Below are 14055 nucleotides of genomic sequence, written 5' to 3' on the forward strand. Positions count from 1 at the left end.
TTGACTTCAGTTTCTCCACAAGTCCAGTAACTAAGTCAGCTCTGCTGGTTCAGTTTTTTGTTGAGTAAAACCCACTCTTTTCCCATTGGCTCCTGGTATCATCTATTTGCATAATGGGAGTGTCCTGCACCCTCAGTCACCGTCAGCATGGAATCATTCCCCTCCGGGTATCTTCTCTTAGATAAGCAGTTAAGCTGTGTTCAGTGGTTGATGGTGAGGTCTGGGTTTAGATTGTAAAAGCTAATTACTGTTGTCTGTTACTGGGTGAGACTATGGCATTGTTTAAGGTGGAATGGCAGAAAGTTAGATTTAGAAGCTAACTTCAGTCTTGTCATTACATTTATTACCTAATATAAAGCTCTTTTGTTCACTAAAAGATCTCACAAATGCTGAGGATCATGTCTATTGATGATGAGGACACCAGATGGCGCTCTGCTACAGCAAACCTAAGGATCGGAAGTGGATGTAAATCTTTAAAGCTGATATCCGATCTATTGAAAATGCCTGGATATGCCCCCGATCCTGAGTCATTAAATCAGATTGGGGCATCCCTAATAGAAATGCTCCATAATGACTTCTATCAAGAGTTAAGAAGGTTTGTTCAGTAGCGGCTATTAGGGAGATACAAGGTGACCGCATATACTGTATGTTTTCTTTAAGGAAAAAACAACCCCAGTTGAGTTTGACCAAATAAGTCAGTCAACTCATTTGGCCACTATAGTTGGCAAACACAGAGGTCAGAGGGTCAGAAGGAGGGAGAATCTTTTGTCCTTTAGTGTCCAGCCACAGAACACAGCATAATAAAAAAGATTACCGCAGCTATGCTGGCCCAGTCGCAGCCCAAAAACCCAATTCTTTCCCCGGCAGGAGAGGGGCAGGGGAGCAGATGCTGGAAGGCAGTCAGTGAGCCCTGCTGCTGTTCTGCTGCTGCTGCTGCTGCTGCTTTTGTGTGCTCCAGAGCCAGAGAATGATGCCATGGTCACTGAGGGCTTATCACCACCACCCAGCCAGCGGCGCATACGACATAAGACATAGGCGCCAGCTCCAAGCATGATTTAGTGCATGAGTACCCCCAATATCTTCCTGCCCCCAAAGCAGAAAATCAGTCTGTGTTAATGAGAATACTGTAATATTGGGGGTGGAGTTACTTGTAATTTTTGCTGTTTTTTGTGTAGATTTATTACCTTATTTATTTTTTTTTCAAATGGGGGACATGTTATAATACTCAGCATAGCTGTTTAGGATTTTTGACCAGGCATTTTTATCATGTTATTGTCAATGTCACCAGCATTGCTGCATTAAAGAAAAAATTGAGTGGCAGTTGGTTTTACATAAAGGAAATATGCTGGTCTGCATCCAAACATTAATACATAGTGTTTTTTACACCTAAATAAATCAGCTCTTCGTGACACTTCATTATTTCTCATAAACACAATGTAATTTGTTTGCATTCAAACTTTCACACACAAGGTGTGTTCTCCCATGGTCACACCCACAATTAATTTCAGTGGCCACTGATGTTTTGGGGCTTGGGAGTGCATTTCCAGGCATAGTGATGAAGTTAGGTCACTTATGTTTGGGCAGTGCAACCTTGATTAGTCAAACAAACACATTTCCCAATGGCTGCTGCCACCACCTATTTGCATATTGGGTGTGTCTTTCTGCCCTCACTCACCTTCAGTGTGTAGCCATTTCACATAGGCTACCTTCTCTTTGCTATTCAAAGCTGCATATAGTGGCTGGATGCTTGGTTTCAGTAGCAAAGGCTGTACAAATAAGTTGTCTTTTTCTTTGCTGCTGAGTGTGGCTTTGGACTGCTGCAGTGATGAAGATGATGATTGATGCTACCATGAATTATCAGAAGAGTGTGATTTTGGCTGAATAAGTTTGGTTACATTTAGTAGAATAAATACAAGAAAAAGTTTTGGTAAAATTAAAAACATCAGGCAGGCTGTTACTTAAAGTGCTAAATACTATAAGTTAGAACAAGCCACAACCCAAAAACGCAATAAATAATAATTTTCTTATTTTTCTTCAAAGTCGTATGCTTTTAGTAACTAAAATGACTAATATCTGATGACTAGAGGCTGAATTCCATTCTAATTAATATAAGTTGATTCAACTCAGAGATCTCTTTTAAAAGGGACCAAAGGGTGTTCATCTACCTTACAATAGTTGACTCATATGTGGGATATGCAGTGTGGCTGTCTGACCTCTGACCTCAAATATTAAGGCGCTGTCATGTATAACATTGTATTTAACATGTATAACATGTATAATGTTGCTGACATGAATATCTTATAGCCTTTATTTTTTTGGTTGTGGTTTTAATGTCTTTTACACTGTGTGAATATTGGTGTGATGACAAAAGAACTAAAAGAACTTGAAATAAATCTTACAATAACATTACGTGCTGATCTTCATCATTTTAGAAGTACAATTTTGTTACACCAGAACCAATATGTAGGCTACATGCAGAGCTCCCCCAATTAATTTTATAAGCTGGCATCGGGACAGCTTAGGACAGGCTGCAGTGTGCCTGCCCACTCACAAAGCACACAGGTCCACGTCAGCCTGCACAATGAGCCGGCCGAGGTTTAATCCTCAGGACGCCGCTGACAACGGCTATAACAAAAAACAACAAGTACTGCAGCCGTCCTGCGCTCGCCTTTGATGAAACACAGTGCCTGCAGGAACCCCTGGAGGCTTTACCAGAGGACAGCTACAGGAGCTGCAACGCACACTCGCCAAAGCAGTGCACAAAAGGTGTCGCGGCGCTCTGTGTGAGTGGGTGTGCAAGAGAGACCATGAGAGGCTGTGAATGGAAACCTGTACGTGCAGGATGAGAAGTCTCACCCAGCAGAAATGTGAGCCATTACCCATGATGCTCTCCTTTCCCTCTCTACTGTCCTTGAGCTGGGCTGCTCTGGGAGAGACCCTTGTAAAATTCAACTCCTCAAATGGAATTCAAAAGGCTATGTGGTTGCTGCCTACAGCTTTGCTTCTGATCAATGGCCACTCTATGTTATGTTGAGAGCAGTGCGAAAATGGCTGTGCGGAACAATGGCTGTGCAGAAGGGTGTTTATGCGTGTGTGAGAGGGTGTGCCTACACTCAAAAGATACCAGTCAAAAGGTCGGGTACACCTATGTATAGAAGGGTATGTTGTATGTACTGTTATCCACTGTTTATAATATCAGTAAAAGCATTAAGGCTATGAAATGACACATATGGAGTTAATACAGTTTTTCAATGGTCAAAACAAATTGTTATAATAATAAAAATATTATAATTTATTTAATATCTTTAATAATCTGTCGTCTCCTAAAGCCTTGTCCACACGTTTATTGACATTTTTTAAATCGTAGCCTGAGCATTTTGGCCTCTTGTCCACATGACACAGGGTTCGAAGGTTTCTTGAAAACACTCTTCAAATGAAATTCCTGATAACACTGTTTTTAATGATGATATCACACAAGTTAACTAGATGATGTTGAGTATGTTTTATGACACTATAAAATAACATCTTGCACACATATTTGCCTGAGGTGTGTGGGTGATTCAAAGACAGTGGCATCACCACATAAAGGTGCAGAAAAACGTCTTGGTGCATTTTTCTCCTGTCTGTTTGAGTTTCAAATTTAGGGGGCCTGCTATAGGCCTGTCATGATAATTACATTTCTGATGATAATCATCCCAGACATATTTAAAAAATATATATATTATATATGATTGTAATTTTATGCCACTGATATAATGCAAATATAACAACATAATAGTGCAATTATACCCTTTTAATGAGCAATGAGCTTTTAATTATTCATAATATTCAGACATTGGAATTTAGGCTGCACAATATATCATTTCAGCATCAGCATTCCCAATGTGCATATGCGCAGTAGTCCCTATCGCAGGATGTGCAATATCAGATGCAATGTCAAATTACATGAAACATGTCATGCTACAATGTTTTTGCTGCTTAATACAAAAGAAAAACCTCTGTTTCATTTTACTCCAATCTAAGCCAAGTAAACCCAAGGGACAATATCAAGGTCAAAAATCTAAAATATTTGTTGTACTAATGGTGCTAAATGCTTTGTGCTGTATTTAGGTCTGTTTTTTAGGTCATTATGCTGCTTGTTGAGAAATTGTACATTAAATTGTGTGAGGTATTAGTGCCCCTAATGGTCTGCCATGATTTCACAAGCGCTTTCCTAGCCTTCTTGTGGAGAACATTCACTGATTTGTTATCCCAGTTACTCCAGTGTGACAGATAATGGTAAATAATAAAGGTAAAAAGAAGAGTAATAATAAGGTAATCAGAAAACATTAATGGGAAATGCAGGCTAAAAAGTGTGTGTGTGTGTGTGTGTGTGTTTCACCTCTCTCGCAGGTGGGCAGGTCTCCGCTCCAGGTCAGGTCCCACTGGCACATCAGCATTTCAGTGCCCACCACCTCGAAGCCTGGGTAACACTGATAGGTGACAACTGTACCATGCACAAGCTCAGGATGAGATGTGGTCTTCCAGCCGTTAGTGATTTCTGGAAGCTCTGGGCACGTGTCATTACGAGGGACCTCTGCAAAGACAGGCATGGATAGACATTAAGACAGCTATACGTTCATGGTTTAGTACAGGCATTCTTTAGTTTTCCTTAGTTTAGCTATGTAGCTATAACATGGTGGAAGCTCATCAGGAAACCTGTATAGATAAATCATCACACATACATCGATCCGCCATTACATTAGGGCCACCGCAGGTGAAGTGAAAAACAGTGATTATCCTTATGTACAGTGGCATCTGTCAAGGAATAAAAACGGTACTCTGACAAGGGCCAAATTGTCATGGCCTGGCGACTAGGTCAGAACATCTCCAAAACATCAGGCGGGTCTTATTGTTTTTTTCTGGTATTCAGTGGTCAGTACCTACTAAAAGTGGTCCAAGTGACCTGCCAACAGGTTCATGGGCACCTAAGGCTCTTTAATGCAATCCATGGAGGCTCCACCTCACAACTTACAGGACTTAAAGGATCTCAAATGTTAACATCTGTTGTGGCGGAGGGATCTACTCTTAGGCAGGTGGTGCTAATGTTTAAACTTTGGCATCCAGATTAAGTGATGCTAATCAACTTATTACTGGTAATGTACCTTTCTTGCCAGGGCTGTACATTTCTTCTGTCACATCATACATCAATTAATGAATTTCTTGGATTTACCAAAGGTCATAGGAAGACAACCCGGGAGAGTACTGTTCCTATGCAAACCATTTGTTCTGGAGAGTATCAGCAGATATACAACAGATGGAGTGGTTTACTATATAAAGCTCTGTCCGAATGTAGCAGCAAAAATGGATTTTGCATCAAATAGGAAAGAATTCTGGGTACGTTCTGCTCTTGACGTATATCAGTATCCTTCACTGCTTCAAGGGGACCCTTAAGCTAGCACAGGAATGGAAAGGTCCTTGAGGAGGGCCTGTGAAAAACAGTGCTGAAATAACATATGTTGCTTACTGTTTTGCAGTGTTACAAATACAATTGTGAGAAAAACAACAGGCCTCGTTCAGATTCATGATGTGTTTTTAAACTGCAGAACTTATAATGATGGATCCCACCGTCCTCCTACATAGAACAAATCCCAAATAAGAAAACACTGGTGAATGTCAGAATCTGTGTGAAAACTACATGGAATTCTTTTCTTCTTAAGAATAGTTGGTAAATAAAGCCCACTAATTTTAGTTACTAAATATAGTATCAGTACATAAATATAAATTGGAGGCTTAGGTGTTATGTTTCATTTTGAGGGAACATGGTTGAGGGCTTAAACATAGGGCCATGGTAACACACTCTTATGTTGTTCCTCCGTGGAGCATTTTAACAAGAGAACACGGGGATGTGTAAATGATAGGCTCTGGGAATATAGGGATAACATAGAGATAGAGATAGAGATGACATAGAGGGGTTTTCTAGAATTTACAATGAGCAAATAAAGGGATTTGGAAACAAAAAACTCCAGAAGTACATAAATGACTCCCTTCCTATTGTCCCCTCTATTAGCCTCTCCAGTACAAAACTAGAAAAGCTGAACATGCCCACCAAACACATCCTGGCTGATCGACTATATCGGACGTAAGGTGAAAATTGTGCTAACTGGATTCCTGGCCTAAGAGTTGGTGCTTCTCACAATCCAATTGACAAACTAGAGATGCTGCATAGGGTGCTAATCAGATGGCAATGGATTGGCAGTGAGCGTATGAAATGAGGCTGAAGGATGCCTACCAGGAGGTTTGCTGGTGCCCACTCTGATCATGGCAAAGCTGGCGAAGGCACGACTCTCAGCGGTTGTGGCTAATGAGTACAAACACGCCTAGTAATCATTTGCGTCTCTGCGAGGCCAACTCCCGTGCACCTGCAATACCTGGCAGACATTTTTTTCAACCACACAGGGTGTGATGGGACTGCAAAATAATCTGTTCCATTCCGCTTTCTCTCTCTGCTCCATCTGTATTCCGCTGCTTCCTCGCCCGCGTTCTGCATGGAATTCATTATGTCTTATCTGATCTCGTTTTATAGTTTGGCACCAGCGGGAAAGCGATGGAATACGAGGCTGTTCTCCATCCCAGAGAAAACTATGCTGGAGTTAAAAGCAGTCTATGTCTCTCTTCTCTCTTTCTCTCTCTCGCCCACAGTAGCCGCAGTAGCACTGTAATAAATGAGTATGGCAGAGAGGAGAGATGAGGGTCCCCACGGTGTTCCAGCTATAACTCTAATGAGCAGTTAATTAATGTGCTTTGCCTTTAATATGAGCGCCCAACAGTTTCTCCAATGCTGGCAATGAACTGGCTGCAGTTTTTTTTTCTGAGCAGTGCACTGAGCAGAGTGAGCAGCAACAGTGCACTGAAAAAGCACAAACATGCATTATATTAAAAAAATAAATAATAAAAATGTGTGTGCCAGGAGGAAACCAGAGAAAGTGAATGAACCAATGTATTAACAAGCTCTTACCAAAGAAGTGCACCACAAAGCCGTTGTTGTAACCGTAAATGTTGGTGGCCGGGTCAGACTGGAACTGGATGGTGACATCAGCTGTGGATGTGTAGAGCTTGAAGCGCGGTCGAGAGCCGCTGTACTGGCCCAGTATCTTAGCTGTCAGGTCATCTCCGTCATAGAACGTCAGCAGGTCATTCTTTCCCATGTGAAGACTGCAGACACATGGAGAACACCTTCAGTTAACCTCAGGGATTCAGCGGTCTTACTCTTACTCCACTCCTTCAAATGTCACCCCATCACACACACGCACTTCACTGTTTCCCATATGCTGTTCTTTGCCAGGGTCAATTGGCCCCCTATTAACAATCCAACACATTGGACGTAGGCAGAAATACATTATTTTGGGTGGGCCTGTGAAAAAAGTGAGTGGCTACCAAGGTAGATATCTCCCTGACAGCATTGCTAACACACAAATTGGGTTAAACAATCAATAACTGAAGGGGAAAATATCCATGAATTTCCTAAAAAAAGTACACAGAGTTGCTTTGTGACACAGGCCCTGTTCTGCAGCCCCTAAAGTCCATTTGGGTTTACGCTGTTTTTGTAAACCAGAGTGCCACGTTCTGCTGTCTCTCTAGGTGTCTCTCTTGCCCGGGATAAAGCACAGACAGCAAATGAATCGACAGCACGACAGTTTCTTAGTTACCATTATGTTCCTCTGCTGTCCGGCCTAATCTTTAGAAATAGCTGGAAAATCAATTTCTCTCGGTATAGCAGCCAGCATCAGAGCACACTGTAACCTGGTTGTAGCAATCTCAGGAGCACAGACAGCATGACAAAAGCCTGATTTCACCTGCCACTTCAAACTGTCCATTTAGAATGGCTTCAACAACTGTGGAGACAAACCAGTTTCAATTACCTCAGCAATTATTAAAGCTGTAATGACAGATGCTACTGTATTTCACAATACCACGGTCACAAATGTCTTATCCAATGTCTGACAATGCGTTCCTGTCAGTTTGTTTTGTTGGGTGGGTTGGGGGAGGAGGGGGTGCTTGGTGTGGAATGCATATATGGAGCAAAGCAGAAGAGCGAAGCTGTCTGAATGGTCTGGGGAACAAATGACCTTCTGAATGATCTGCTGTGCCATTAAAGAGGCTGACAGCTGAAGCCCTGACAAAGGTGGCCAAAATCCCTCTACCTTTTGTGTCTGACAGATGTAAAGACCAGATGTGAACAGTAATGTCATGTAATAAAAAATATCAGCTCTGATCAGTTCACTTCAACTTTACTACCTTCAATGGCCCACAACAGCTATTAGGAGCAACAAAAGGATCACATCCGACCCATCCATGCTCCTCCCAGAAATTACTGTTGAGGCTGGAGAAACATTACTTATTAGACCGGACAAGCTTAGCAGATGAGAGTGGCCAAGGTTCTGTCTAGATCGGCCATGTCTGTGTTTTCCCCCTCGTCCTCTGAGAAAACTACAGGCTTAATTACCCTCTGTTTCTCACTGAACTCAGCTGTGGTCTGATAATTGTAATCCCAATCCACATCTCTGTGATTTTCCAGGCAGATGTCACCACGCATCGGAATAAAAAGGTATGTGGCTGCAATTACATGCTGTATTTAGTACACCTGCTGGTGCATAGTTTGAATTCAAAGAAGAGGCCTTTATTTTAAAGGTAAACTTTGGGTAGCTTAGTTCTAGTACTAAAGAACCCTTAAAGACCCCCCCCCTTTTTATAGCAACAGTTACTATGACAAAAGATAATAAGGAACAGAGCACAGATAGATCAATTATAACGCAGCAATCTTACATCTACTCACTCTACTGTTCTGCATGTAGGAACTCGGAGCAGAACCTGGCAGGCCAGCAAATAGGAACCAGTCCAACAGTGAGGTGACACACGCACACACTCTTGGGCTTGTCCCTAATTAATCACAAGTGGCCGGTGATGGAACTCATTACAGAGCAGAGAGGAATAATTAATCATCTTTGCTCCGCAAGCATTAAAAGCAATGTTCGAGCAAAATGAAGACCGGATTTTGGACTTGAGCAAAAAGCTCACTGCAGAGACACACATGAGTATTCCCACACATACACAAACACACACTTTACATATACATTTTTTTGTATACACTGCCATCACTGTATCTCCCTGCACCGACTCTCTTCGGCCTGCTTTTTCCTGCCATAACACTCCGTCATGTGTGTGATGGGCTTAAATGTTGAGTGTGTTTGAAGACAAGAACCCCTCACCTGCTCTCAGGACGAGCGGGCGAGCAAGCGAGAGAGAGAAAAGTGTGTCGGCTCATATTGGATTTGTCGAGATAAAGTTAAACAAGGCTTTGCGTAGCCTGCGCGCCGTATCTGCTGAGAAAATCAATCATGTTTTCTATTTGCTGGCAGTAATTTCATTTTGTTTAATCAAAAAACACAGGCTCGGCTTGACTTGGCCCACAGCACAGCTGCCACCTCACGCCTTCAGAATGCATTAAACTCGCACGCCGAGCTCACACCGCCAATGTCCTCTTTCAAATAAAGGGGCTTTTAAAAATAAGAAAGCCTAAAGCATGACAAAATGGCCTGATTTCTTTCTTCTTTTTCCCCCTTGCTCAGGCTGCTCGACAGCACCAATCCAGGCTGGTTTTCCCCGCATCTCAGAAGGGATGGCAATATAAATTTGCTAGATTTACAATAAAGAAAGACAAAGATTGATTTTATTTGATTTACTTTGCAGAGAAAAGGAGGGATTCGGCTCGAGGAGGTTCTGTCTACAGCGTTTGAAGGGCTCCAGGTAAAAAGCAATCCTCCAGGATCCATCAACTGTCATGCCGCCTAAGCTGAGGATTTCTCCCACACCCACCTGCAATTTACACAAGCCGGTGAGCACGACTGTCTGAGGTATGGCTTTGCTCAAGATCTACTTGCAAGCAGCATTAAGAACCCCCTGCCTGTCTTGCATGCAGACTAATCTACCCCCCAATGATTCCTTCTGTAAATAAGCAAATAAATAAACAAACAATAATCCTAATCAAATACTCAAGCAACAAGTGCAACAGGCATGTGCATTTCTGCTCTACAGACAAGAGTTACATGGCATAGATAACAAGCAACATGCCAAAATTTGGGCACCCCAAGACATGGTCTTTCTGATAACCTTAACCAAGGTCTCAGGCCTTAATTAGCTTGTTAGGACTGAGACTTGTTCACAGTGATCTTTAGGAAAGGCCTACCAATTTCAAAGTAACTGATACACATAAAGCAGGAAAAGGCTATAAGAAGAAAGTGTTTTCAGGTAGTGGTTTACTTGTTTTGTAATGCACTAAAGAGAATACAGGTAACAGGAACAGTGGTCTGGAAGAGAAGGAGAACTTTCAGAGAGAATGGCTTGCTAGAAAGGCTGCTTTGGAGTCAACAAATATGACAGAAGAGTCGTCTTCTCCCCTCATCACTCTAGTAGATGGCTAGACAAAAATCGGGGGCTCTGAGTGGCTCAGCAGTCTAATGTGCTAGCACTATGGCCCGGGAGTCGTGAGTTCAAATCCTGAGCAATGCCACTTGACCATCAGCACACAGTTGGCTGTGCTCCCTCTGGGTGGGTCCCATCACATGTACACATTATATGTGTCGGAGGAAATGTGTTAAATCCTTACCCTTCTAGTGTCGGGAGCATTGCTAGTGCGGAATTATGAACGGGTGGGTTAATTGGCAGTACTAAAACAACTTAAGAAAAAAAGAACTTGAAGCCTCTTGCAAGGAAGAATGGACAAAAATCTTCCAAACAAACTCGTAGCTACAAAAGCTTACAAGTTTACAAGCTGTAATTCTTGCTAGGGTGCCCAAACATTTGTTTTTTTTTTGAAAAATAAATACTGCCTAAAATATTAAAGAAATCTAAAATAAATGGAAATCAGGAATTTAGTTTTTCATGCTATACAGAAAATAGTTCATATACTTGTAATGTGTGCATGTGTTTATCCAGTGTATATAGGAGGATGTGCCTTCGGTGTTGGTTAAATCAGTCACAGGCTCAGAGTGTAACTAACAGTGCTCTGCAGGGGGAACTCTGCGTGAAATGAAAACCGCAGAGGATTACGGCTGGCCTTTGGACCGAAGCCGCCTGTTTAAAATGGACTTAATTCAGACCCGATGGGATTGGTCGAGATGAGAAAATGAAAGCTTTAGCAAGCGTCAGCAGGCAGTGCTGGACAGACCCGGCTCTGCTAAGCGCTAAACAAACAGAAGAGGTTAAATGTTCATTTCCACTGTCAACATTATCAGAAGGAGGTAAAGGGATGATGCTTGCTCAAATAAAGCAGAGAAATGAGTTTCTGTGTTTTACTTCTTTTTTTAATTAGCAAGTTAAACATTGTCCGGGGTCTGGACCTGCTGTCTGCAGGGATAAGAGAGGCCTGAATTATCATTGGCCTGCCAAAAGCAGGCACTCTGAGGGACAGCGCACACACAGACTTGTGCATGTGCCACACAGTCACTCTCTCTCTCAACACAAAACACATGACGTCCAAAACAGTCCGCCCAGCCCCTCATACAATGGGGGGAGCGGGTGAGTGAGTAAAAGGAGAGATAGAGAACCAGCGGGCATCTGATGTCAATTTGATGTCAGACAGACTTGTTGAAAATGACAATTTGCTTGAAGTTAAAACCCAATGTCTGCTTGTCATCAACCTTCAACAGACATTACATTTTGTTTGGAAATGAAAGTCACATATTCCCCAGAAACACATTTGGCATTAAGTTCCAATATTATTTAACACCTTGACTTCAAGCAGCAAGGGGGTAAGGGGAGTGTGTGTGTGTGTGTGTGTGGGTGGGAGGGGTATCACAAGGGAGAGCAAGGAAAGAGAAAGAAGTTGCAGTTGTGCTCGCATAGCTGTGCACAGTACATCCAGCAGGGGGCTCCCTTAGCCATGTGTACTCTTCTCAAAGCCTGAGGAGTGTGATCCGCTCCACTACACTCAGCTTGCCTGCTAGTGGTGTGTGTATATGAGTGTGATCCGAACAGTGTGCAGGTGTGCCAGCTGTCACCTGTTCTCCCCCCCAACAAACCAACCCGCTCAGCCCACCGACTCACAGCTCAGTGGATACAGCATCAGAACCCCTCCTTCCACACATGCTTCCCGGTAAATGAATTAATCAGCTGTCATTACGCTCCATGTTCTTGGGTAATTGCGAGCGCGGGGTGTGTTGATGAATGATTAGAGGGGAGTGGGAACGTGCTCATTACCAGGGTAAAGTCTTCTTAAAGCAGCATAATGAGGCTCCAGTAGGGGCCAGAGTTCTGCGGCTACAGGAGAATCCTTTCTACACACCAATATGCAGTAGTGTGCAAAAGTCCACCCTTCACTGAATTTTTTGTTCGGTCAAATGGACATTTTGTTTAAAACTGTATATATATTGGAATGGTTGAATAATGAGAGTTCAGTACATGGAAGTCCAGCATAACAAAAACAGCGGTAAAACGGCCAAAACCCCAAAACTGTTACATAAGAATCTTGACCCAATATATTTACACCACCAAATATTAACATAAACCCAACCCACTAGCTAAAGCAATTATAGCCTAAGAGCTCCATTGCAGTAAAACGCAATGGCCACTTCAGGAGAATGTAGTGGTGTTGATAGTTTTGGTCAGATTTCTGAGAAAAGCAGCACATCATTGTGCCCACTGTAACCCTTTTTGTTCCCTGTGTCAATGTTCATGGAAGGGTAACTCGTGAATAGCCAGGTAACCGCATATCACACAACCACAATCTGGTAAGACTCAAGAATTAGTACCAAAATAATTATAATTTAGTAGTTACAGTGCTGAAAACAAAGCTATGCTATATTATGCTATGCTAAACGGCTCCCGTGAGCCTTTGCGGTGACCTAAAACGGCCAATAAAAGCAGAGCTCATTATTTTTTTTACAACTATAAAAGGAAAATCAGTTGTTGTGACCAAAATGGATCATTGGGTTTGTGCTATATAGGAAGAGAGACTATTGAGTTCGCTAAGTAGTGCTAGAAACACATAACACATAAACATGTGTGAGTGGCTGAGCTGTGTTTATGAGCTGAATTCTTAAATGGAATGAGAGCAAAAGCATTGCCCTGTTCAAGGAATAATCTTTGACTGCTATGTTGTGTAGAAATATAAACCTCACATTAATGAGCTACATAGGAAAAGGGATAAAATTCACAGCATCCAGTGGCTCGTAACTATCACTTGCTTATGTGAGCATAAATCATTGGTTTCGGTCCACATTCAGCTCATGTAGAGCTACTATATTTATTATAAATCACAAAAGTGTGGCTCAAAATCACATTCAAATTCTACTTTACAATTCACACATTCTGAAACAAAATGGCCAACATACTTAATACTGCCCTAAACGTGAACAGGGATCCATTATGGCCACAGCCAGTGTGTTACTTTCTGTGGCAAAATAACAGGGTTGTAAAACGCCATCTGAGCATGTTTTACTTCATCTAAATTCATATACTTACCATTTGTACAAGAAAAAACAACACAAAGCAGCATTGGCATTTTTCGCTCCTGGCCTCCCCCTACAGGTGGGGAGTGTAATTCACTTTTACACTACTGCCATAAATACAAATCATGCTTTAAGAGCCCCTATTGACAGCTGGGCAGGAAGGACAGTGAAGCAGGTGGGGTTATGCAGCAGGTGGGGTTAAAGCCCTGATCCACAAATGTTTGGGTGCAAAATCCCATGCATTTCAGTGAGATTAGATTTTTATTGTCTTTTCTTCTGGGTTTTTTAGTAGCTTCACTTACTGCTTAACCTCCAAGAAAGGAGTGAAATAAGTACTTCAATTTATTTATGTGACAACTGTTTGCAGAATATCCCTAAAAAAAGAAATATATATATAACTGATAAAACTGATATTTTACGATACAAAGGCTACATAATGCTTTGCTTTAGAATACTGTCTATGTCTCCATTTAAAGCTTTCATCTGAAAGAAAGGGGAGAACCATTGCTCAAATTGTTCTGCTGATTGTATCTTTTATTATAAAAAATCTTGTATTAAATGAGAAAAT

The 14055-nt window shown here is 41.9% G+C and overlaps 1 protein-coding gene across 2 annotated transcripts in view; it reads right to left on the bottom strand.

The window, feature by feature from the left end:
- sez6b (seizure related 6 homolog b) overlaps positions 1-14055 on the bottom strand; it is a 251581-nt gene that overhangs the window by 8854 nt on the left and 228672 nt on the right. For both annotated transcript variants that reach the window (XM_072692028.1, XM_072692027.1), the window contains exons 10-11: positions 6998-7194; positions 4382-4576 (exon numbers count right to left, since the gene is read on the bottom strand). In XM_072692028.1, coding sequence (XP_072548129.1) covers positions 4382-4576; positions 6998-7194 — 392 coding nt within the window. The remainder of the gene's footprint in view (positions 1-4381; positions 4577-6997; positions 7195-14055) is intronic.

This window comes from Salminus brasiliensis, chromosome 11, assembly GCF_030463535.1.
Source record: "Salminus brasiliensis chromosome 11, fSalBra1.hap2, whole genome shotgun sequence".
NCBI lineage: Eukaryota > Metazoa > Chordata > Actinopteri > Characiformes > Bryconidae > Salminus > Salminus brasiliensis.